The 24,216-nt window shown below is 36.6% G+C and overlaps 3 protein-coding genes across 4 annotated transcripts; 1 reads left to right on the top strand and 2 right to left on the bottom strand.

Moving 5' to 3' along the window:
• Window positions 1–335: 335 nt before the first annotated feature.
• LOC112290156 (uncharacterized) lies at window positions 336–2,753 on the bottom strand. 2 transcript variants are annotated; one of them, XM_024536152.3, is made up of 2 exons: window positions 2,611–2,753; window positions 336–2,376 (listed from the first exon to the last, which is right to left on the bottom strand). In XM_024536152.3, the coding sequence occupies exon 2, from the start codon at window positions 2,336–2,338 to the stop codon at window positions 347–349; it is 1,992 nt and encodes a 663-aa protein (XP_024391920.1). In that variant the 5' UTR covers window positions 2,339–2,376; window positions 2,611–2,753; the 3' UTR covers window positions 336–346. The 2 variants fall into 2 exon arrangements, with proteins under 2 accessions (XP_024391920.1, XP_024391922.1); XM_024536154.3 differs by lacking the exon at window positions 2,611–2,753 and having other exon boundaries at window positions 336–801; window positions 1,039–2,604.
• A 3,096-nt stretch (window positions 2,754–5,849) lies between these two features.
• LOC112290745 (uncharacterized) lies at window positions 5,850–9,223 on the top strand. Its single transcript, XM_090255120.1, has 9 exons — window positions 5,850–6,177; window positions 6,320–6,388; window positions 6,619–6,687; window positions 6,943–7,101; window positions 7,306–7,509; window positions 7,748–7,830; window positions 7,939–8,085; window positions 8,276–8,394; window positions 8,572–9,223. Exons 1-9 carry the CDS (start codon window positions 5,948–5,950, stop codon window positions 8,830–8,832), a joined length of 1,341 nt encoding a protein of 446 aa, XP_090111246.1. The 5' UTR covers window positions 5,850–5,947; the 3' UTR covers window positions 8,833–9,223.
• Window positions 9,224–19,149: 9,926 nt separating this feature from the next.
• Window positions 19,150–20,961, bottom strand: LOC112290146 (uncharacterized). Its single transcript, XM_024536135.2, has 2 exons — window positions 20,801–20,961; window positions 19,150–20,534 (listed from the first exon to the last, which is right to left on the bottom strand). The coding sequence occupies exons 1-2, from the start codon at window positions 20,902–20,904 to the stop codon at window positions 19,334–19,336; spliced, it is 1,305 nt and encodes a 434-aa protein (XP_024391903.1). The 5' UTR covers window positions 20,905–20,961; the 3' UTR covers window positions 19,150–19,333.
• Window positions 20,962–24,216: the final 3,255 nt, after the last annotated feature.

Raw genomic sequence — 24,216 nt, 5'->3', positions numbered from 1 at the left:
GTTAAAACAACTCCTCATTGAAGACTTCAACACAATTCTTCCAATGCCCTTTCTGATGCATACAATACAGATTTTCCCCAATATAAAGCAATTGTTTCTCTTGTTCATATCCATGAGCTGAAATTAGGTGGTGCCTTTAGACTCTATGCATTGACAGATGAGAGATTTTGTTATTGATTACGTGTTAAGTGCATATACTCGATCAAAAGCAGATGTGAAAATTTGTAAATAAATTGGATAAGAGGCTGACACTTATCTCTTGAGAAAGACTTCAAAACGGAACTCAATGGCAAACTAGGGTATATGGCAATCCTCACCATGAAATTTCATAAAAATGATGCAAAAGCTAAGAGGCAACAAGGAACCCTTCATTAACTTTGTCTGAAGTCAAAACATTTAACGGTACAATTGCTCCAAATCCACCCACAATAAATCTATCCCGATCCATGCACAGTACATCTTGTTCCCAGCTTGAAATGTTAGCATATACTGCATCAACAATCTCATCTCCCTTACCGTCTTCTTCGTCTTCTTCGTCTTCTTCTTGTTCTTCTTCTTCTTCTTCTGTATCTCCTTCCTTGTTATCATCTGCTTCATCATCACTATCAAACTCCTCGTTGTCAGGAAGGATTGCTGGAAATTCGTCTTTCCATGGAATGGCCTGAGAGCTTTGAAAGTCCTCCAATTCTTCATTGTTAAAGGGTCCTTCTTCTTCTTCTTCTTCTTCTTTTTCTTCTCCTTCTGAAGTAGAAACTTCAGATTGAGCTTCTGGAGTATCATAAGCCCCTGGCTCTTCCATTGCTTCGGGATCCCATCCAGGCCCACACATGAACACACCAACTTTGTGAAGGTTTGCTTTATCCTTGCCGATACAGACCAGGAACAACCCGTATGGCTGAGAAAACCCTGGGACCTGATCTTGTGCTAGAAGAAGCAGATACACATGGAAAGACATGGTGCGCAACCTCTCGACACTGGTGTCACTCTTGATAGACATGATGAAAGTTGGAGAAGTGACGCTCAAAAAGCACAGCTCACCTTCATGGTCTTCATCAGAAACAGCCCATAGGAGTACAGAATAGTGTGGGCGATTCTGGATCTCGAGAATAAAGTGATTCATAAGATGATTTCGACCAGCTTGTCGACATTGCAAACAAGTGCTACAATTTTGCCTGTGTTCTGCAAACGGGACAGCCTTGGCTCGCAAGAAAGGGCATCGCAGCACTAGGCCCGGTTTACCAAGCCCTCCAACTTGGGCTATGGAGGTAAAATTATGAAACATAGGGAAGCTTTGAAGCCTCATATCCCCTAAAAGTTTTTGGCGAGAGAAGGTTGGTGCCCAGGACATGGAAGTGACAGGGCTACCATGATACTGAGCGAAACAAAGCAATAGGAGTAGCTGCTGGTGTTCATGGCTAGGGCTGCTGTTCAATAGACTCCGGGCCACGTCGAAGATTTGCTCCTCCAACCCCCTGCCAGTTCTGAGCTGAACTTTGCCCTCAACTTGGAGAAGCCCCAGGATAGACAAGAGTCTGTCTTCATCATGCTGCTCCGCGCAGTCCCGCATACTGATCTCCCGCACAACTAATGCTGCACGCTGCAGACTACGAAGTTCCTCATTGCAAGACAAAATAGTTCGCAAGCGGTACAATGGAGACTTGAATTCGGTCCAGAATGTCGGAGGCAGCCTGCCTGCTTCAATGGATTTATGGCTGCTCCGATCCATCAATTCAAAGTATTTTTCTCTCTCTACAAAATATACATGGCCTTTTTGCTGGTGACGGCAGTGCGGACACGGGAAGAGTTCCCTACTGTTAACTTGACGAAGAGACTCATAGCGGCTCACGAATTTAGTTTCAACTAGGGTATCCATGAGCTCGGCTGGCTGCCAGCTCAAGCCACTGGATCGGCAATAGGCCTTGTGCGCAAACATAGCAGTGCAGCCTTCCATGTCCATGCCCACGACAAAAACCAGCTTGTTTGGCAGCACAAATTCCTGCAAAGTCCATACCCGGGAAAACCAGCGCGGCAACGTGTAATACCGCGGAGGATCTGCCTGAGCCCAGAGCCGGAACCCCCCGCCCATGCCGTGACACCACACATAACATCCAGCACACCGAGCGTAGTACTCACCCATTCGCGCTATTTCTCTGTTCTTCTCGTCACCACTCTTCTGATTTATGCACAGCGCATCAAACCATACTCTCTGCACCCCATCAAGCGCCAGAATGCTCAGGAACTCCAGCAGGTCAGTGTAGCCTCTTTTCTTTGCAAAACTAACCTGCTTGAAGAGCTCAGCATAGGCATTTTTGTCACAGGTGACCTTCTTCTCTGCCATGGTGTTTGCAATCGCAACTGACCAGTTCCTCGCATCTTCTGTCCAAGTATGCGAGATTATGTGAAAACCCCAACTTTCAGGAACATCGAAGCATATCCCTCCATCACTTTCAAACGTCTCTTTAATGCATATCACCCTCAAAGGAAAACTAGCCTGCTCTCTATCATGACCTTGCGTTGCCATGGTGCAACAGAATGCTCAAGCAACTAATCGAGTTACTGCCTTAGTGTAGAAAGAAGAAGAAGCAGCAGAAGGAGAAGGAGAAGACGAACCTCAAATGCACTGTAGGAAACAGAGCTCACTAGTATCTTGCAGTACCGGGTTCCATTCGGCTCCACCATGATTCCTGCAAACTGCATCAGCACGCAAATTTCTCGCATGAGAGAAGCTGCACAACTTGGAATCTAAACTTTAGATCCTCCAAACCTGGTAAAACCTAAGCATGGAACCCACCTTCACTTTAAGGTCAACGTTTTGACTATAAAATTAAAATAAAAAAACTTCCTCATACATATGTTAATTTCATACCATCATTATTTTCTGTAATAACCAAATTATTATTACATACTATTATCTAATAGAGTGTAGAAAACTAATGTTATTTCATATTATTGATAGATACTATGTGCATTGTAAGACTATATATATGTAAATACGTATGAAACTAAGCATGTTTTTTAATATTTTAGAATTACATTAATGTATTATGTAGCATTACAAGAACTAATATAATTTGAATATTCATAAAAAATAATAACTACATTATACAACTATCAAATTTAATGAAATTTTGTAGTTTTATAACTAAAAATGGTAATAGAGGGGGTATATTTGTATATATGTATATATATGTATGTGTATATATATATATATATATATATATATATAAAAATTCAATTATAAGTTTTCCTATTGTAACTATTTGTCAATTTAAATTGAAGTTTTTTATATTTTAAAACCATTATTTATTTATTTAAATGTTGTGAACTTTGTTTGTTGTGAAGAAAGGTCTTCCTACTTCTGTTCTAAATTTGATTCTTATACACATGTTTTGCAATGATTTTTCAATTATATCTTAATTTTTAAAAACTGTGTCTGTAGTATATGTATATTCTAAATTTTAGTGGGGGTTTCTTTCTTTCTTTCTTTCGTTCTTTTTTTTCTTTCTGTATATTATATTTTTTTTAACTTTAATTATGATGTCATTTATTTGTGTGTTAAACATATGTATGTATATAGGTGTATGTATGTATATGTATGTATGTATATGTATGTATGTATGTATATATATGTATATATAATTTATTTGAAAGCTTACTTAAGTATGTTGTGATATTATTATTTATTTTTTGTTAAAAATTTAGTGTTAATTAAAATATTTTTTATGCATGGATTTCCTTATTTATTTATTTTAATTGTTTTATTGTATTTCTTAAATTATATAAATACGTATTTTATAAATATAGATGTATATATTCATGTTCAACTATATGAAAGGCTGCTTTTTGTGCACTTATTATGTCTAATTATTTTTTAATTTAATTGATGGTTAATACCCTACATCATTAAAACTTTTTCACCTTTATTTTTTTGTTTTTTATAACCCATTTTTGTTAATAAGTAATTTTATTTAGAAGTTTTATAATGTATTTTTAAAAATCACAAAGGTTAATAGTGATAGTTATTCTTGTTCTAATCATTCTCATTACTAAGTTAGATCTTTGAACAATATATATGCAGATATTTAGTTTTCTTCTTTCACTATGAAGTTAACTTAAAAGTTAACTTTTATTATACCAAAATAATATAACAACTTAATTGGTTTCTTTTATGTTGTTATGTTATTTTAGTATAATATTCAGGATTAGTTTTCTATTTTGGATTGTATGTGTACCTGTATAGAATTTTGATTTTTTTTAAATATAAATTTGTCTTAGTAGAAAGTTAGTATTTGTCAGTTGTACGAAATATTAATATTTTTTAGACGAGATTTATACAAGGTATTTGTTTTAATGATGGTTTAAATTGATTTTTTAGATTTTGTAGATTTTACAATAGATAATTATACAATAATCTACTGATTCATTGTATTTCTGGGAGTATTTGTTTTAAATATTTGGTATCCTTCTCGTTTTCTCGGGTGGTGCAGTGGTGTCGCAAGTGTAAGGCTGCTATTTGCTGAAGTGCCCTTCAGCCGCTGACGACATTGGAGTTCATGGTCCTGGTGCTGATGGAATCGTCAAGTGTGCGACGGTGTTGCTCTCGCCTTCTTGTTCGTGTTGGAGGTCTAGTGGCGTTGGTACTAGTTGCTGGACATGGACGATGCCGAGTTCCTGTTCTAAACGATTGTGGTTTCAAACGATCTGCTTCTCCTACTCCCGTTCGGAATCGGCTCCATGGTTTACTATTAGCTGCTGGTCTTGTCCATGTTTTTTTTTTAGGTTGCTAAGCTCCTACATTTTATAGTTGGAAACAGATAGTCAAGTAGCAGCTCGCCTAAGAGATGTTTGGTCAAAACTTTATATTCCTCTGTTGGATTGAAAGACGTTAGGCTGGAGTATCAATGACAATTCAAAGTAGTTCGCGTGATTCAATTCTACCATCAGGAGAGGGACCCTTTAGAGAATCATCTTATTCGCTAAATAAATGCATGGTCAACACCATCGAAGCTGACGATGAGAAAGTCGAAGTTAAAGGAGCGGACAACTGTTCTTCTTAAATCCGGAATTGTGTTATTTAAAGCAAAGAAGAGGCTATCGAGCTTCTTCGGAGCTTCAACGAAGCAAAGCCCTCAGTAAGATATTCTTCATGCGGGACCCGCCGCAATACCAGATAGCTAGAATTCTAATTTTGGGTGGCGAATAGTCCGTTTACATTGCCGATTCACATTCCAAATTTTTCAACGGCCGAATTGATGTGTATTTCACCCCTTATGTGGACTAGGACCTAACCCCTCCAAGAATTGATGTTTGAAAGAGCCCAAGACGAGGGTTGGGGTTCTGCATGATGCGAAGTTCGATGGCTTGTAAAGCGATGTTGTGAATTATTTTTAGAACTAGTGCGCCGCCTGCTCGAACGTTCCTCTTGTGTCGAATACATTGTTGTACGCCTTAAAATATTGTTGATCTCATGACATGGCTGATCCAATGACTCATTTAGCCATAAAAAACAAATACAAAAATACTTACATACATACAGATAACATACATACAAACTTGGAGCATCTCCACAGTTGAGACAAAAGATATAGCTCCCAATTGGCGTGGGGTGCAGTACCTCCCGTAAATTGGATGAGACTAGCCTATACATTCTGTAAGACTCGAATTTTTTTTCTGCTTTTCTTGTCAAACGTGACTAAGTTATACATTTAAAGACTTCCATTGCATTTGAATTGCATAAATATTATGCAATATATACATAACTAGTCCCGATACGGATATGCTATCGCAGTTACATGTTGCTGATGCAAATCCTAAAAGTTGTTCTGCGGCACTTCCTGTCCCAGGGATGTTCATGACAATGCGATTGAAGGGGAGTTCCCATTTTCTGGGGACGAGTACGCGTCGCTCTTGACATTGTAAGCTTGCTGCTACAGTAGTGTGCCAAACCATGATTTGTGAATTTTCATCTCAATTGTTACCACCACACAGACCATGGTCATTTGACGAAATGAATTGGCACTTCAACAGAGACCTCAGTGGTAACAAGTTTAATGGGTCCTTCCCGTATCTTCAAATCAAGAATATTGTGTTCCTTCAGATATTAAACATCGCCAGAAATGATTTTAAAGGGCCGATACCAGAACCTGCCCTGGAGAACATTACCCAGCTTGTCGAACTGTAAGAACCTGAATTCAAATATGTAACCCATAGACTCCCGTTTTCGAGTGAATTAATTCACCTAACTTAATCTCCTTGTCCCCATCGGCAATCTTAACATACTAGTCTCGGAAGGCTGAGGTTCGGTTCTGGATGCATGCAGGGATCTTTCTAGCAACGCTTTGAATGGAACTGCGCCTACTCTTAAAACGATTAAGAACCTCCAAGTATTGTGAGTGCCATTTCTATTTTCTGAGCTGTCTGGTTCTTGTAATCTATGGCAAACATTCACTCATATAATTATATTAGATGTATCCAAGGAATCGAATTGCATTTAGGGAGTTGAAGTTTGACGTCAAACTTTCAGAGTGCAAAAAAAACGATATATGACAAGGGTAGATGATCAATAGATGGTTTGTTGTGGTGGCAACCTCTCACTATTCTTGTGTGTGGGATTGACAGAGACTTGTCCAGTAACATGTTTACCGGGACACTGCCAGACCTGACAACGATGCATTCCTTACGCAGTGTGTAAGTTTCGAATGGTCATGATATGTATGTAGTAACTCACACGTATAAGCATAACTTTGAAGTTATGTTGCTAGATTGTCAATTTATTTATTAAAAAATAATCTTAAGGCAATGCAACACATGATATATCACAATTTTTCTTGCGAGAGATTCATATATTTGCCATTGGTCAGGCTCAGGAAGAACATGACATATGTTGAATTTAGAGCAACAGAGGATAAGATGCCCTGATTCCTGTATTTATGATGTCCACAGGAATTTGAGCAGGAATGCGTTCACAGGAGCGGTTTTGTTGTCGTCGTTTTTTAACAGAACTGAGAACAACAGTCTTTCAGTGTTGGATCTGTCGTTCAATCAACTGACAACCGATCCCAATTTTTGGAACATCTCGGAACTTGGCTCTCTTCAGGAACTGTAAGCTAAATTTACCAAGAGTTAAATTATAGAAATTTGGTGTCTAGATGAATTAATCGCGCACTTTGTATCATGCTTTGTTTATCATGCTGAAAATGCATGCCATTATATTTGTATTGGGTTGAATTGAAGATTTAAATTCCTGCAATGTAGTTGATCAAAATGCTGTGTGGAAGTGGCCTTACAAGATACTCGGCATTACAGGTATCTAGACAACAATCTCATTAATGGGACACTGAACATCAGTCAACTTCATGCCCTGGGCTTGCTCAGGACTAAAATTACAAACTCATCATCATCCACAAACTCAACATCAAGCGTTCTAAGAGTACTTTCATTGATGAACAACAACATTAGCAAGGTTATCTACGATGTGAATGATATCGCAAACACCGCCACAGTTATCAAGTGAGCAAGTCCTTGCGATTGATAGAGATTGATCCTATTAGGGAAACCAACGATCATCAATAGATCAGCTCGCATGAGAAAGAGTTGTAGAACAGTGGTAGATGGAACGAAAAATCAATCATTGGCTTTAAGTAGTTGTGTACTAATCATGCTGAAAAGTCTGCGCACGGAATTGCATAATTGGAATTCAATTCATGGCTAACATTGGTTACTGAATTCTTTTGTTGATTTTGTGCAGACTACAAGAGAATCCCTTCTGCAATTTTTCAGATCCCAATGACGGGACGAGATGTTTCTGTGAACAATTCTGCTCCATTTCAGGTCTTACTTCTCTCACTAGAGGTCAAATTAACATGTCATTCTCATGCTCTTGACAACTGTGCTTCAAAGAGTTTTTAAATTTTTTTAAATTTTTGTATATTGTTTCAGGTTCAACGGAAGATAGCAAACGTAAGATTGTGATAATCGCAGTGGTGGTCAGTGTAACATCACTGCTGATCCTCCTGGTCAGTCTGGCTGCTCTATTGTATAGAAACTCAAAGTACAAGCGATATCTCCAGCTTCAGGTCCAACAAAGTACGAATTTATCTGCACCTCGGGTAGTTCGAAGTATTGAACTTGGCATGCTGACTGTGGCTCACAACTTATTCAATTTAAAAATTTACAAGAGCAAATGTAACAGCTGAATAATTTCTTTTCTAGTTTGAGCATGGGCTTATAGAAACTGGATTATGTAGAGAAGCACTTACGTTTGTAATCACCTTAGGGTTTGAGGAGCTTGAGGTTAAACCAACTATATTCCACTACAGCGAGCTTCGAACTGCCACACGAGACTTCAATGCTGATTTGAAGTTGGGCGAGGGAGCCTTCGGGGCAGTGTACAAGGTACAATTTCAACAACATTGAGTAGACTTTGGAGATCTAAATGTTAATCTCTATGTCAATAGATTTGCCATGTGTATGTGCATCCCATGGTGTCAAGTGTCAAGTAGTAGACAATTGATTTTAATTATAATATAGATTGTTTCTAAAGAAATGACCCATGTTTTTTATTATTTGTAGGGTACATTGCCAAATGGAAATACAATGGCTATAAAACAACTATTTGCCAAGACTTCTAAAGGTGTAGATGAATTCTTAAATGAAGTTATTTTGCTAACTGGAATGAAGCATAGGAACCTTGTGAACTTAAAAGGTTGTTGTATTTGTGAGCAACAACAATTGTTGGTGTATGAGTATGTGGATAATAGTGAAGTTGATCAAGTTCTTCTAAGTAAGTTAATTTCTCAACTTTGTATTCTATTCTTCTATTTTTTTTTTTGAATTTTTACAAATAATATTTTTGGAACATTGAATTATGTAGCCTTGATTCTTTTTCAATTACTTAAAATGTATTCTTTGCTAGAATTAATCTAGAACTTCTTATAACACAATTTAATTTTTTAAAAATTCATAATTTTTTTTTTATCTAATAATATTATTGTTGTGATGCTACAACAAGTTCAAATAAGAATCTCTTAAATTGGCATGTATGGTTAAAGATTTGTTTAGGAGTGGCTCGTGGTTTACATTACCTCCATGCACTTGCACATCCAAAGATCATTCATCGTGATATTAAAGCTAGCAACATTTTAATAACCAAGTATTATGAAGCCAAGATAGCAGACTTTGGCTTGGCATTGTTTTTTCCTGATGAACAAAGTTACATATTGACTAAACATGTTGCTGGTACCAAGTAAGTTTAGTAGTTATTTCAAGTTGTAAAATTTTGGCTCAAAGCTTTTCACTTGCATTTGCCATTTTTTTTTGTTGTTAAAAAAGTATTTATTATAATACATATATATATATATATATTATAGTTTATTTTATATAAATTTTTTAATTTAAATTTATAAGGTAACTATGGTATAAGTTATAAGATAAAATATTTTGATTTATTTATGTTCAATTTCTTAAGTACAATTGGATTTTATATGTGCATAGAAGATACTTAGCACCAAAACATACATCACTTGGTCAAATAAGTGATAATGTGGATGTGTTTAGCTTTAAAGTCTTATATTTGGAAAATATAAGTAGAAAAATAAATATTGATGAAAAATATGCTCTTGACAAAGTTTACTTAACTAAATGGATAAGGAATTTCTTTTTAATATGTATTTGTTTGGCATCTCTATTTTATTTTAAATGATAGTTTTAGTTAATGATAATTTTATTTTTTTATAATCAAAATTACTAGAAATAAAATTAAATATTTGTAAAATATAAAATATTTATTTAGAAATTTATATATAGCTTATTGTTTTGGTGATTATACAGACATGGAATTTATATCGGGAAGATAAATTAATAGACTTAATAGACAAAACAATGACTTTGAATGATGAAGAAAAAATGGAGGTTCATCGTTATTGTACAATAGTTGCTTATAGTATGTAAAAATTAATTAAAGCATATATTATTTTTGTAAGTCTCGATGTGGATTAGAATGGTTTGTAATTAAATTTAAAGAGAGTTGATATAAGAAAATTTATTTAAAGGTTTATCTGTTTTGATTATGGTGATTGTATTATGTAAGATTTAGATATTTAGTATAAAGCTTAAGAGAAGGTTGGAGTCTTAAGTTGAAAGTCTAAACTATTAGAAGGCTGCCTGAGGCCTTACTAGGAATTAGGGTTTTTCTTTTGAGGTCATTTTAGCTTTAGAAGCAAGGATCAGCATGTTTAGATTTTTGAATATAGTTTGGGTGCAAATTTTGCATAATTTGGAGTTTTTATAAAGGAGTTATTGGTGCTCAAAGTTAAGGTGTCAATTTTATACCTTCTATCTCTCTTTGGGGCATAACATATGCTTATGGAGAGCAACAAAGGATTGGCAATTATGATTGGAGAGAGCATTTTTTTGGCTACATGTTTCATATATTGTTTAATGAATTCTAAGTTTGAATGAAGGAGTTATAGGGCGTTGAAAGTAGCACATGTAATTCAAAGATAGTAAGTGAGTCGTTTTATTGATAGTAATGGTTGGAGCCATATCTTGAGTTTCTGGACGAAATTTTAGCTCAAAATTTCTACAAATGTGTGTTATTAGGTTAAAAAGCTATAAATTAATTTTTTTTGGTATTTGAGTACTTAGTTTGTGAGATATGAAGAAAATTTCATGCAAGTGTATGTAAGCAATGGTTTAAAGCTACTGCTAGGATTTTGGCAATATCTCAAGATCCGTAATGAATTTGTAGTTAAAATCTATTTTGGTACTTTTTGAAAATATAATAGTGCTTCATATAAAAATTTAGTTTTTTTGGATGTCCGATCATGAGATATGAATTATTGAAGTTTGGGAAAAAAATTTCATAAGAATAAATAAGATTTTAAAGTTATTTTATCATATATTTGGGTGTTTTTTTGTATTTAGACTTATATATTGATGTAATTGCCCTAAAAGGAAAACAATTATATATAAAATTTAATATCTTAGACTTAATTGAGAATTTAATAGCAGCCAAAAGTCCAACACTTTTTTGAAGCAAATTCTTTCTACTTTGAGATTGTGCAATCAATATTGCTTTGCTTTGTATCAAAAACGAAGCAGAGCAATGATCAAGCATGGAGCGAGTGGTGGCAATGTTGCAAGGACAAAGTGAATCAAAGGATGCGGTTCTAAAACCAAGAAGTGAAGAGAATTCATAGAGAATATCAAGTTGTTTGCTAATGGCAAAAGTAGCCTTGGCACTGTAAAGGAGGAAGATGAATTGCCATTTTTAAGTTCTTCAAGTCAAAGTAGATAATATTTAAGAGATGATTATTCTAGTGATGTTGTGCTTCAGCTTAGTGAAATAAGACTTAGATGATTCATCTATTTTAGTAATGTTTTATGAGTAGAATATAACTTCTTAAATTTTTAAAATATAAAATATAAAAATATAAAATAAACTAAATGAGTATTTTTAATGTAAAAAATATAATATTTATAAAAAGAGAAATTTGACACTATAAAAGATTTTCTTGAAATTTTTTTACTTTAACCAAATAAGAATAAATTATTAGAATAAGCATAATTTTGAATATGGTTACAAATGGCCTTGTTTAGAAGTATTTATATATATATATATGTATATATATATATATTTTTAAAAAATAAAAATAAACTAGAAAAATAGACTACAAAAAATTAACAATCAAAGAAGATTAAAAACTAATTTATTTTCAAAGATATTACATCTAATAAAAAAATAAAATTTAATGGTACTAAAAAAATAAAGTAATGTCTTTTATACCAATAATTAAAAAAAATTGGTGCATTTAGATAGAGTCAAGATTTACTTTCTTAATATTTAGAATACAAGATTAAAAAATTAAATCTAGTTGGATAATATTAAAGATAATAAAAATATTATTGCTCAATAAAAAATACAATATAGTATTAATATCTAATTAAGATAGAATACTTCTACAAATCAATATTAGCAATCATATTTACGTTTAAATTTTTATATTTAAGAAGTAATATTATCAATTTATTTTTGTTTTTGAAATCTATTTTATCCAAAATCTAAAATTTTAAATAAAATACCTTATAACATTTTGTTTTAAGTAAAGTACAAAAGTATAATTTTTAACTCTTAAATGTTTTTTAAAAAAATTAAATAAAATAATATTCTACTTATAGAACTAAAATTTTAAACACTTGCAAAATATTGTAGTACTCATATTTTAAATATTAGCATTACTATCCAATATTAAGAAGAATATTAGATTAAATACCAATAAAATAGAATTACTAAATAAATAATATAAGAATTGATAAAACTTGTGAAGGCTAAATGAGAAAAAATTATAAAAACTCGATAATTACATTAGTTGATTTTATTTAAAAATATCTCTTTTGTAATATTTTTTTTAATTTTTTAAAATAAAAAGTTATAAATCTATAATTTTGTCTTTAAAGAACTAACTTCTCAATATGTAAAATATGCCATATATATATCACAAATAGATTAATTCTAATAAGTTGCCTAATTTATTTGTAGATCCTATATTGTGTATTAAACAAGACATTTGCAATGATTGCAAGGGAGCCAAGGAGGCATAGCTCTCCCTTGCAATGGTTTTGCTTTCCTCTCAAAAGAAAATTTCAATTATAAACTTTGTTTGAACTATGTGATTTTGTAATGTTGATTTTTTTTTTTTTTCAAAATCCTTGTTTTGATTGCTAAGATTCTACTCAAATTGAGACTAAATCAGTATGTTGTTTGCTTTGAAAGATCCCATCCAAAGAATAATTACTTATTGATTAGAAATTGATAATATTTTTCTATTTTAAGATAAAAAAATTAAATTTCACACTTATAGTGTTAGCAAAGGTGGACACCAACTACCAAAGTACCAAAAAAGATGATTGAATCGGCCTTTGAAAGGACTCCATATATCAAGGAATGTTGTTGTGTAGGATAAGGAAAAAAAATTGAAGAATGCAAATAAACAAGTAAATTGTTTCTTAAAGAACATTTAAAAAAATAAAAAAATAAAGTAAATATGTATATTTAAGAAGAAACTAGAATAGCTATTGCCAAAAGATAAAAAAAAAAACAAAACAAAAAACAAAAAAAAAAAAACAAACAAAAAAACTAGAGACTCTTGAAACTAGATTCAAAATAAGAAAGGAATTGAAAATAATAAAGAAAGCCATAGTCTTGTCTCTCTCTCTCTCTCTCTATATATATATATATATATATATATGTATATATATACATTTATACGAATGAAATAGAATTAACCTCCTCTAATTAAGTTTTTATCCTAACCCACTCAAGAACCTAAATTAAATAATATTCTTTAAATCTAGTTTTAAAGTCTTTAATTTTAATTTAATCTCAATTGTGTATATATCTTAACAAACCTTAGTTGAATTTAGCAAGGTTGGACTTTGCAAGAAAAGTTTTTTTTCGGAAGAGAGTTCATACTCAACACAAAGCAACAAGTGTACTGGGAGTGCCAACAAGCCATTTTGTGAGAAGACAGTCTTCGAGAGACCAAGAAACCCCCAATCATTTATTCACACTTTGTATGATCAGGGCATGGGTGCAGAGGAATTGCTCCATCCTTGGGAGACAGACAGGTACAACTTCAACCATTATCTATAGACAACGGGTGGAGGAATATTTAGCTTGACAGTTGAGTTATGAATGTGATGGTCTTGATGCTTTTGCAAGACTTGTCCACCATTTGGACAGAGTTTCCTCTGGGCTCTTCCAGTTTGGCACCTGAGCATTTCACTTACATGGCACCATTGTTCAGCACCATGTAGTGGATGAAGAAGAACATTAGAAGACGCAATGACCAGTTTGTTCTCTTTTCCAAGCTTGTCTTGGGTTGGATGGATGGGGAAGATAGATTAATCTCTCGTGGTGCTCCACGGCCGGTCTGTTTCGGGAACAGTCGACTTGATCTTCTACTGTCTTGATGACAATGAGTGTCTGTGATTAATTTAGGCAGCTGCCGCAATTCAAACTCGCCCCCAAGCTGTTTTCAAAAGAAAAAAGAAAAAAACTTGTTCCCAGGCTTTCGTTTGGAAGGATGACAAAAGAACCATTGTTACCTTTGAGGACATACTAGAAAGCGTCTGCTCACTTCCCAAATCTTCAAACATATTATGCTTCCGGAGCAGTACCGCGATTTTGCTCGTCCGACATGAGGTGGATGTACAGCATTTCCTCCCTTCTCATAATGGCAATATCGTGGCTGAATTTGGCAGCATAAGTCATCACTTTATTCATGTCTTAATGATCTATTTGAGTTTGTCGTCGTTGAGAACATCAACATTGAGCCGCATGGAGAATGCTAAGTTTTACTACTCGTTTCTTAGGAAGATAGTGGGGTGGCATGTCGGCGGAGGCGGGTATTCATCAAATGCTTGGACTGGTTGGAGTTTGACAACCAAGTGCGGAAAATGATTATTCTTGGCTGAGGATCTGCCAATGAGTCACCAAAAGTTGGATGCATCCCTCTTTTTATACCTGTTGTCAAGAAGTGTACTGGCAATGTCTACCTGCAATTGAGGGTGAAGTGACTAGGTATATGAGATATTAGATAATTGAAACACATACACTAATACTTTAAGAAATTTCACCTCCAGCTTAACTTCTGTAATTTTGCATGGTTTAGCCTAACTTTAGCACGATTTCAAAGTGGTTGCAGAATGCAAGAGGTGGTGGTTGTGCTGCTAGACAAATGCGCCAACTTTGTGGGTGTCATATCTTGGTCTTCTGGGTACAAGTGTTGTCAAGATTCTAATTGAACTAAGCGGAATTCTCTTCATGATAGTAATTCATGTTTTGGTTTGAGTTCTGCTTGTTAGTTATGTAGTGTAGTAGGGGTAATGTTGAATGGTATCGTTGATTTAAATGAAAGCCACCTTGAGAATTAACCCCAACTTGTGAGCCTTACTGTGCAAGGGGCCAAAACTAAAAAGACTTGATTAGAGGGTATCATTACAAAGCTATAATTGGTATTCTTAAGGATGTTATGAGGATCGAAGTTCAACTTGTCTTCATTTTCTTCTCTTTCTTAATTCGGATACCACCAACCCCCCATGAATGCCTTCACTCCAGAACCACCTCAGTCCACTTTGGTTTTGCCTTGAGGAAGTTCTCCCTACGCATCCAACCCAACCCCACACGCTCAGCTACATCACCTGTCCACCTAATCAACATCACGTTGAAGAATGGCAGCTGGAGCTCATCATTTACCCCGCCCCGACTAAGTGGGACTAATCACGTGGGAACATCCCGTCCAATCAGCCCTTCTTGCTGCACGGGCTCGGAGCACTCCGACAGCACTATCAGCGAGTAAACACCACTAGCTGGATAGGCTCCGCGATCGAGACCCATACGTCCGATCTCAAACACATCCTGGTCTAAGAGCGCCACGAAGAGGGGAACGGGCAACGGCGGTTCGAGGTTTTCAAACTGAAAGTAGCCGGAGGACGCGGTGTACGCGGAGAAGCAGAGGCGGTGGTTTGGAGTAGGCTGGGGTAATATGGGTCTCTGTGTGGGAGAGCGAGGCTTCACCACTCTCCAGGGTCGAGCTGGGGGCTCATAGTTTTGTTCTTCCCAATTCTGCGGCTCGTTATCAAAGCAGACCATAGGTTTGATGATGTTATAGTTCATGCTAAAGTATCGTGATTTTCCAACCCATCCGGCCCACGACCAACTTGCGAACCCAGGGCGACGCGTAAGTGCCTGCTCAGGCGTCCAGAGTAAGGCCGTATCGAGGCGGTTTTTCGGTAAGCCCTGCGAAAAACCGGTCGCCAATGGAGTCTCGAATATCTTGGCCAGGCCCGCAAATGCGTTCAGCATGTCCGACAGGTACGTCATCTGACGAGCCGTATATTCACGTACCGCATTCTCATGCATGGTTAGATTGTCATGGTTCATTGCTGCAAACGAGCTGGCGTATGCAGAAGGATTCGCCTTCGAAGCCGCCAAGCGCCTCTCGAGCAGGGGTGTCATGTGGTTGGAGTAGTGCGGTGCAATGAAGCTGCCGATCGTTCCGGAAGAGATGTGTAAATCTTCAGTCCAGACTGCTTCCCGGCACTCCCATGTCATCTCGCCACCGAAGAAAATGACCATCCGGCGGGATAGTAACGCTGCTTGAAAGGTCCAGGCACGCGTGTTCCACTTCGATCTTGCGCGTTGGAGTGTGCCAAAGCCGCTCAATGAGACCGCGAGATGAAGATCTGGTTCCACTTCCTCTATGTCCTGCACAATGTTCCGCGAGACATCCTTCACACCTACAAGGCCAGCATCTGCGCCATCGCCATCGGCGGCAATGATTGTGAACGATGCGAAACCATATACGAGGTCCATATTGCGGATCTGATGCTCTTGGTCCTTTTTATCATTCTGTATGATGCAGAGAGCATCAACCCAGAGGTATCTCTGTCCGATGTCTCCCACGAGCTCCATAGCATCTGAGATTGTTCGAGGCAAGGGTGATGGCCCTTTATCCAGACCTTGCGGAAGTGAGGACATCTCAATGTTAGATTTCAATGTCAGCAGCATGGGAGTCGTGCCCCACATATAGCTCAGAGCTACGTACTCGCAATTCTTGGATACAGGAACAATGCAGCGGTCTTGGACATCAATAACTCGGAACCGAAGTTCTTCAAAGGATGAACGCGGCCATAAATGGTGACAGTCTTTGTGCCTGCTATTGCACGTACTGACCCAGTTGTTGTTATGTGTTAGCTCAGCCTGATGCTGCTTGACACGCCGTGTTCTCAGCGCCTTTGAGGCTTCATTCTCGTCTTGTCGTGACAGTAAGTTGATAGCCAATACTTTGTCGAAGTTGTATCCTGGATAGATGTACACTACACTTCTAAACTCCACCTCACCTTCCTGAACTTCAACCTTCGCCTGCATATTACAGTAGGGGTCCCAAGCCAATTTGGTACTTTTCTGTGCCTCCAAAGATGGATGGAATCGCCTAGTTCCGTGGAGTATCAAACAGCAGCAGCGGCATTTATTATGGGTGTTGAGAATGTGAGCAATGTTACAGAGAATGCTGTGGACTTGAATCTCTGAAAAGATGTCCTCCCACGAAGAACGCTTGACAAAGAATGCCTTACGAAAGTCTATCTTGCGACATTTCGCGCACATGGAATGATCTGGAGGTTGCTCAGCCATATCGTTTGCGGGTAAGACCGCCTGGTTTATGCAGCCTATCGGTTGAATTTATCTTCAAAAATGTACGATGAACTCGGAGATTCCAGGTTTGGATGGACAGTCTGAATGAGGTTCGATTTCTGCAGCAGCCAATACAATTCTATCCACGACACCCCCTGCTTACTGAAACAGGTCTCAAATGCCATTTTTAAACATGTTGCACGAAACCACACCTAGGATATGGTGCACTGCGGTTACTAAAAATATTCTTACGAGAAACACACTTTAGCTTCACAACGAAATCGGAAAGAAACTAGAGCTCTACTAAAATTCTTCCTGCAGATTGCAATTTGTAGCCTACTACGAATACTATGCAATCCCCCATCTGATCTTCAGCCAGCCAAAGCATTCTTCTAAATACCCAAAAAGACTTTGACTGAAGTAGGAGGTCGGCTGGTGTAAGCCTCTGTTCAAGTGTGGAAGAAAGTTAAAGAGAAGTGCCATAAGAAGGCTCTTAAAACAACTTACGCACCAGAAACTACTCGCTATGACCCCCCGGAATTCAAACCGTGACAATGACCTTCATCTCTCCCAGACATTACTTTTATCTCCGAAATCTCCAAACCTTCAATTATTAGCACCCCACAACAATAAAATCGCATACAAGGTCTTTCTTGAAGTTCACGAGTGTAAGTATCGTAATGAAATCACTACATTATGTAAAACCAATTCCAGACTTCAATCAGAACCCAACTATGTATATTCAATTACAGATCACTTTTGTAGTTTCACATTGAAAACAGACAGAGAAAGGATATAAGAGATGAACAATCTGCTTACCTACTTTACAGGAACCCTGACAACAAAGCTTCCCTTTCATATGAAAAGAGTGAAAAGAGTGTGGAAGTGATTCCAGAATAGGAGGTTTCTGGCTAAACAGAAGGATGCGGAAGAAGTCAATTCTGCAGTGTAACTAAAAAGATGACGACTCAGCCGTAGATCAATTGCACAACAACGAGAACAGGCAGGGCTAGATACAATCAAAATTTCATGTGTCGTAACAGATTACAGCCCTAATACGTGTACAGTACGCCCACGCAAAGTTCACAGCTAAGGAGTGTCTTTCAAGTGAGAAACATCTGAGCAAGCTCGTTGTGCACAACTACAAGGCTGGCCGATTGATCAGCGTAATAATACCCACTCCGAGGCTCCTTCCAACGTTAATATCATGGCTAAATTACAACCCACTCGTGCACTCAAATCTCATCGTACCTCGTCACGATGTGTCTCTGAAACCTCCCAACAAAATCGACTGGCTCCGCCATCGTGGCCCATCGGATCGCAGCTGCTGCTCAGATTCAATCTTAACCGCCGATCCAGTTTCTAGGAACGTAGGGAGGGAACTTGGGGAACTAGCGGGGCTGGCAGGTTGGGAACTCAGAACCCATTCCTCATAAGGCCCGCACTGATCCACATTCACATACATGGGGTGCTGAAGTTTGTTCACGGGTTGCCTCTCAATCCCAATTTTCAACCATCACTCTTGCTTCAAAGAACACTTTTTTGTTGACATACACAACAGCACTCAATGTACATGCTACTTTTGTTCACAGGAAGAATTTTTACAAATCAAAAAAATTACTCATTTTCTCAAACACAGGTATTATATAAACAAGAATTCATCATTGATTGTTTTCTTTGTACAAGAAATAAAATGTAAATCGGCTACATATTATTCTATTTTAGTAATAAGAAGTTTACTTACACACACTCTGTTGAAAGTATTGTAAAATTTTATTACTACATTTTTAATTTTAAAAATTCAAAAAACTTATTTAATTAAGTTTCTCTTTAAAATATTATTTTGTTATAACATATTATATAATTTTTTTAAAAAATATTATTCAAATTATAGAACATTTTATTTCAGGTTTTATGCATCTAAGTAGTTTTATAATTAAAACAAATGCAATAACTAAAATAGAATGGCAGTGAAAACCACCACTAAAACAAATCTTTATTAAATATAATGGTAAATACCACATATAAAATATCATCAAATCAAATCAAATCCTCATATAAAATGCTAAATGATATATCCACTCTTAATAAAAATCTAAATTTTAGAAGTTATTATAACGTTCAAAAATCACAAAACTCTTACAAGTTACTATAACGTAAAGCGTCAAGAAGGGAGCCTTTCAAAAGAGCCGATAGAACCGCATGTACCTTATCTGGTACCGCGACGCTCTGCTCATCGTCTGCGATCCAATGATGGACCCTCACTACCTTCCCTGTCGACTTCAACTCCACCTCAATGCTGCGGTCCCTACTCCGGAATATTCCCAACTTCTCGATGACATCCTCGCCAGACACGCCCAGAGCACCATGCACATCGTATAGCACGATCTTGGACAGATAGGGAATGACTTCCTCGCCTATCGGCAGGCCGGCTCCTAAATCGGCGTTCGGTCTCTGCTGCCAATTCGTCTTGTGGACGAGGAACCACTGCTGGTCCATGAAGGGTGCAAACCGCTTCTCCGGGTCGCTTTCGCACGCTTGCTTGTAGAATGCCAAATCCTGCTCCACCTGCACTCTGCGCAGATACGAACCGATGGGGTGGCCCGAGGCCTCCAACTCCACGAACACCTCCGAGCTTAAGGCTGCGGCAAAGGCAACCGCCTTCGTGTAGGTGTAGCTCGGGAGAGCATTTTTTTGTAGGAAGGAGTGCCATGCCCTCGCGGCTTCCCAGTTATAACGGTTGTTAGCAGCACTCCTATCTGGCTCCAGCTTGCCCTCGCTAGATATATAGTTGCCACCCTGCATGTGAACCTCCGCAGTGTAGTGTGCAACCAAATCAGGATAGGCGGATGCGAATTTGTGTATGTCTTGCAGCGATGACAGGCAGAGCAGGTACAACTTCTCGCCCTTCGCCTTGGCATGTTGATAGGCCTCGAGTAGAAGATCTTGCCCGTCTCGCTGAGGGACGTCTGCAGGCATCACGAAATCATTCCAACTGAATTCATATTCCAATTCCAGCTCTTCCTCTTCGTCGGGCTTCCCGCGCGTGCCTCTTCCTACTGGCACATTTTGCAGTCCTAGGGCATCGAGCCAGGCCCTGGCAAGCCGCGTCCTTTTATCTGCTGGCATCAGGTTGGCCACCACGGCACGCAGTTCGACATGCCCCAAGCGGTGAAATTCTTTGAGAACTAACAATGCAGCCGCATCGTCGTAGTCTTTCCCTACATCAGAGATGACCACAATGGGTCGAGGGCCCTGACCTCTCTCCTCACGCCCCTCGGCGACATGAATGAGCGTCTGATACACTTCGCATTGGCGCAAGGACAGTCCGTCAGGTATCCTGGTAGATACAATTTGTTAGATCACATCTTTGCACACGTCTTCGATACAACCGGAACAAACCCTAACAGTGCTTTTTTCACATGCGGGATAAAATGAAGGGTCAAACTTCAGTTCACGGCACACCCTCCGCCCACTACACCTTCGCCGACTGGGGTGGGCGACAAAACAACCCCTCAATCTAGACTCTCGTTCACTTCACAATTTAACCGTGTACACAGCTTCAGCCCGTAGCAGTTTAGAATGTGGTGTGTTTGCGAAACTCACGTGCAGCGCCTGGTACTCGACGCGGCCATGGTCTTACTCACCTTCACCAACGCCGTACGGGTAGCGGCAACCCAGCAAACCAAATGAATAATTAAGATGCTCATTCACATGATGTTGCGGGCTGCCGGAGCTCTCCGCCCTCCGCCTGCAAAGCCGGTTACTCCCTGCCCCTCCACATTCCTCCTCCTCTCCCCCCCCCCCCCACATTCCCAAGAATCTGTTTAACGGCCACGATCAAATCTTGTGATATGAAGGGCTGAGAGTATAATTTCACAATTGGACTATTTGTGATGCTCACAATTACTAATAAAGTAAAAGCAGTTGTGCAGATATATTCTCCATCTCATGTATAGTTCAACTAACTAATTAATTATTGACAAAGTTGCAAATGCTGGTCGTGCAGCGGCCCACAGTGGTTAATATGCCAGTGCAAACGCTACGGATAAGGTTGAAGACGTTGTCACTAGCTGCATGAGCTCCCCCCGGCGTTGCAACGGCCACGATCATCAAATCTTGTGATATGTGGCTTTAACAAGTCTTATATATATATATTTGTAATTTATTCTAAATTTGATTGAATAAATTGAACAACTTATATTCAACTCCGACGAAGTCCAATAATATCTATTGAAAGCTAAGAATCTTTGTTAAAATCTTAATATATGCATTTGATGTGCAGACTAAAAATCCAAAAAATAAAAAAAATCAATAATACAAATTAAAAATATATTTCATAATCTAAAAATAAAAATAAAAAGTTCTTTATTATGAATCTTGTACTTGATTTTGGCTGCTAAAAGTTTTTTAGAATGAAAAGCCAATAAGTGAAATTTATCATCTATTCCCATTTGTGATAATACAGTATTCAAGGCAAATTTTGATGTGTTTATTTCCATAAAGAATGGCTTAGAAAAGTTGACATGATATATGATTGATGCAAAAACAAAGGTTGTCTTCAAAGCTTCAAATGCTGCTTTTGCTTCTTCATTCCAATGAAGTTTGTCTTTACAAATCAAATGTATAAGTAGAACTACAATTTGAGAGAAGTCCTTAATGAATATTTGATAATAGTTGGCAAATCTAAAAAACCATTAAATATCTCTTATCGTTTTTGAGATCTTTCAATCTATAATAATTTGAATTTTCTCAAGATCCATCATAAGTTCATCATTTGAAATAATATATCATAACAAGTTGACTTGAGTAGTATAAAATACATACTTTCTTAACTTGGCATAGAGCCTTATATTGCTTAATTTTTGTAATTCACTATAAACATAAAATACATGTTCTTTTGTATTTTTAAAATAGATTAAGATATTATTTAGATAACAGATAATATAATTGTTCAAAAACTCTTGAAAGACATCATTCATTGCATGTTAAAAAGCTATTAGTACATTTGTAAGTTCAAAAGACATGACATTATATTCAAATACTTTATACAAGGTTCAAAATGTAGTCTTCCATTCATTCCCTTCTTTTATTTATATTAAATTATATATCCTTTATTGATCTAATTTCGTATAGATCTTAGTTTGATTCAACTCATCAAGATGTCCAAATATGATAGATAGTGGATACTTATTCTTGATAGTGATCTTGTTGAGTCCTTGATAATTGTAATTGTCATTTTACTTATTATACGATTCGTTTTAGAATAAACTTGTGTAGGGGAATTCGAACTCAAGGAAAGACTAAGTGCATAAGCTTACAAGTTAAGGTCACTCAATTAACTATAATCCAAACCACTAAAACACCAAGAAACACTATAATGCTTCCTTTCAGTAACAATACTCCTTCATCAACTGATAACCACAATGTGCAATCTTGCACTCTTAAAAGACTGCTCAAAACTCAATAAATTCCATCCAACACTAGGAATAACAGACTTCACTCCAACCAATCTGAATTCACAGAATTTCTGTAATCTCAAACTTCCTCTGTCCAAAACACACACAACTCTCAAAAAACAACAATCATAATCTTCCATCCATAATCGATCTTCCAATAACTTCTCATATAATTCAATCACTTAATACTCCAATTACATAATCAATAACTCATAAATCAATCTCTCATTTATTCCACAGACTCACTTCTCAGTATTCAGAAACTATCCATTATTCTTCAACAACAAAGAAACAAAAAGAAAACAAAGAGGTAGCACCAAGCTTAACCTCGGCTCATGACTATTTTTAGTTTGGTACCCCAACAAACTTCTACAATTCCTATATAATTGCTATTGATTTCCAGATTCTAACCGTAATTCAATAATAATCACTTTTAATAACTAAATTAACTATTTGTTCTCTTCAACCGACTATTCTATGGACTATTAATCTATTTTATTAATATCTTACAAAAACGAACTAATATCTATTCTACAATAATCAACACACATCTATAATAATGAATTTTTTTTCTTCACAAATAAAATTGGAGCTCCTATTGGAGATTTAGAATGACATATGAAGTTCTTGGCTAGATTCTCTTCAATATACTTTTTAAATTCAGATAATTCATTTTGTGATTAACTATAGATTAGTCCAAGTAGCAATTACATTTGTTCTTGAAATTCAATTGAACAGTTATAAAAATGATATTTTAGACAAGTATCTGCATTCTTCTTGTCAAATATATCTTTAAAATATTGATATTAGCTACAAATACCATTTGAAGTCTTTCTACCATTAGAAACAAGTGTGGCATAAATGACACAAGGTGATTCTTTTTTTATAGTATACAAAAAATCTCTTGCACCTACAAATATAGATTTGATTATATTAGACTTATGAATTTTTATTTGATTAATTACATTCTTAGTTATATTTTTAGAAAATTTAAGATTACAAAAAATCTAATTTATTCAAGAATTGTATTTTTTTAATCACAATAAGCTTAAAATGACTAGATTAAAAGAAAATTCTAATTGATATTGAATACCACAAAGTGTCACGGACACAAAATACAGACTTGAAATCTAACAAGAAGTTCAAGAAGAAGTGGCAGAACTAGATTAAACAGATGAGTACAAGAACAACACCAGAAAGGTGAGCTAGAACTCCAAGAGATGTGTTGTCGAGACTGAAGAATCCTTCAGCCTCGACTCCTATATATACTACTGAATAGGAAGCTTCTCGAGCTACTTCCGCTAACTAGGACGCTTCTCCAACAACTTCTACTAATTAGGAAACTTCTCGAGCAACTTCCTAGAATCTATCAGAATATTCTAGAACCTTCTAAGAATATTCTAGAACCTTCTAAGAGAATCTTTAGAGAATATTCTAAGAATCTTCTAGAACCTTCTAAAGGAATCTTTAGAGAATCTTTAGAGAATATTCTAGAAGAATATTCGAAGAATCTTCCAATGTATGTCCATGACATCACCTCCTCTTCTAACTTCGAGGTCTCCG

Source organism: Physcomitrium patens, chromosome 13, assembly GCF_059467195.1.
Source record: "Physcomitrium patens ecotype Gransden chromosome 13, ASM5946719v1, whole genome shotgun sequence".
In the NCBI taxonomy this organism is placed as follows: domain Eukaryota; kingdom Viridiplantae; phylum Streptophyta; class Bryopsida; order Funariales; family Funariaceae; genus Physcomitrium; species Physcomitrium patens.
The sequence above is the reverse complement of the archived record's forward strand: the minus strand, read 5'-3'. Positions and strand labels throughout refer to the sequence as shown.

What these genes read in the sequence shown, in the direction of transcription:
- LOC112290156 (XM_024536152.3), bottom strand. Translation starts at nt 2,338, where the DNA reads ATGGCAGAGAAGAAGGTCACCTGTGACAAAAATGCCTATGCTGAGCTC.
- LOC112290745 (XM_090255120.1), top strand. Translation starts at nt 5,948, where the DNA reads ATGATTTGTGAATTTTCATCTCAATTGTTACCACCACACAGACCATGG. An exon ending in CTTGGCTCTCTTCAGGAACT is followed by an intron (nt 7,102 to 7,305) that starts GTAAGCTAAATT and finishes TCGGCATTACAG; the next exon opens with GTATCTAGACAACAATCTCA. An exon ending in ACAATTCTGCTCCATTTCAG is followed by an intron (nt 7,831 to 7,938) that starts GTCTTACTTCTC and finishes ATATTGTTTCAG; the next exon opens with GTTCAACGGAAGATAGCAAA.
- LOC112290146 (XM_024536135.2), bottom strand. Translation starts at nt 20,904, where the DNA reads ATGAGCATCTTAATTATTCATTTGGTTTGCTGGGTTGCCGCTACCCGT. An exon ending in TCGAGTACCAGGCGCTGCAC is followed by an intron (nt 20,535 to 20,800) that starts GTGAGTTTCGCA and finishes TGTATCTACCAG; the next exon opens with GATACCTGACGGACTGTCCT.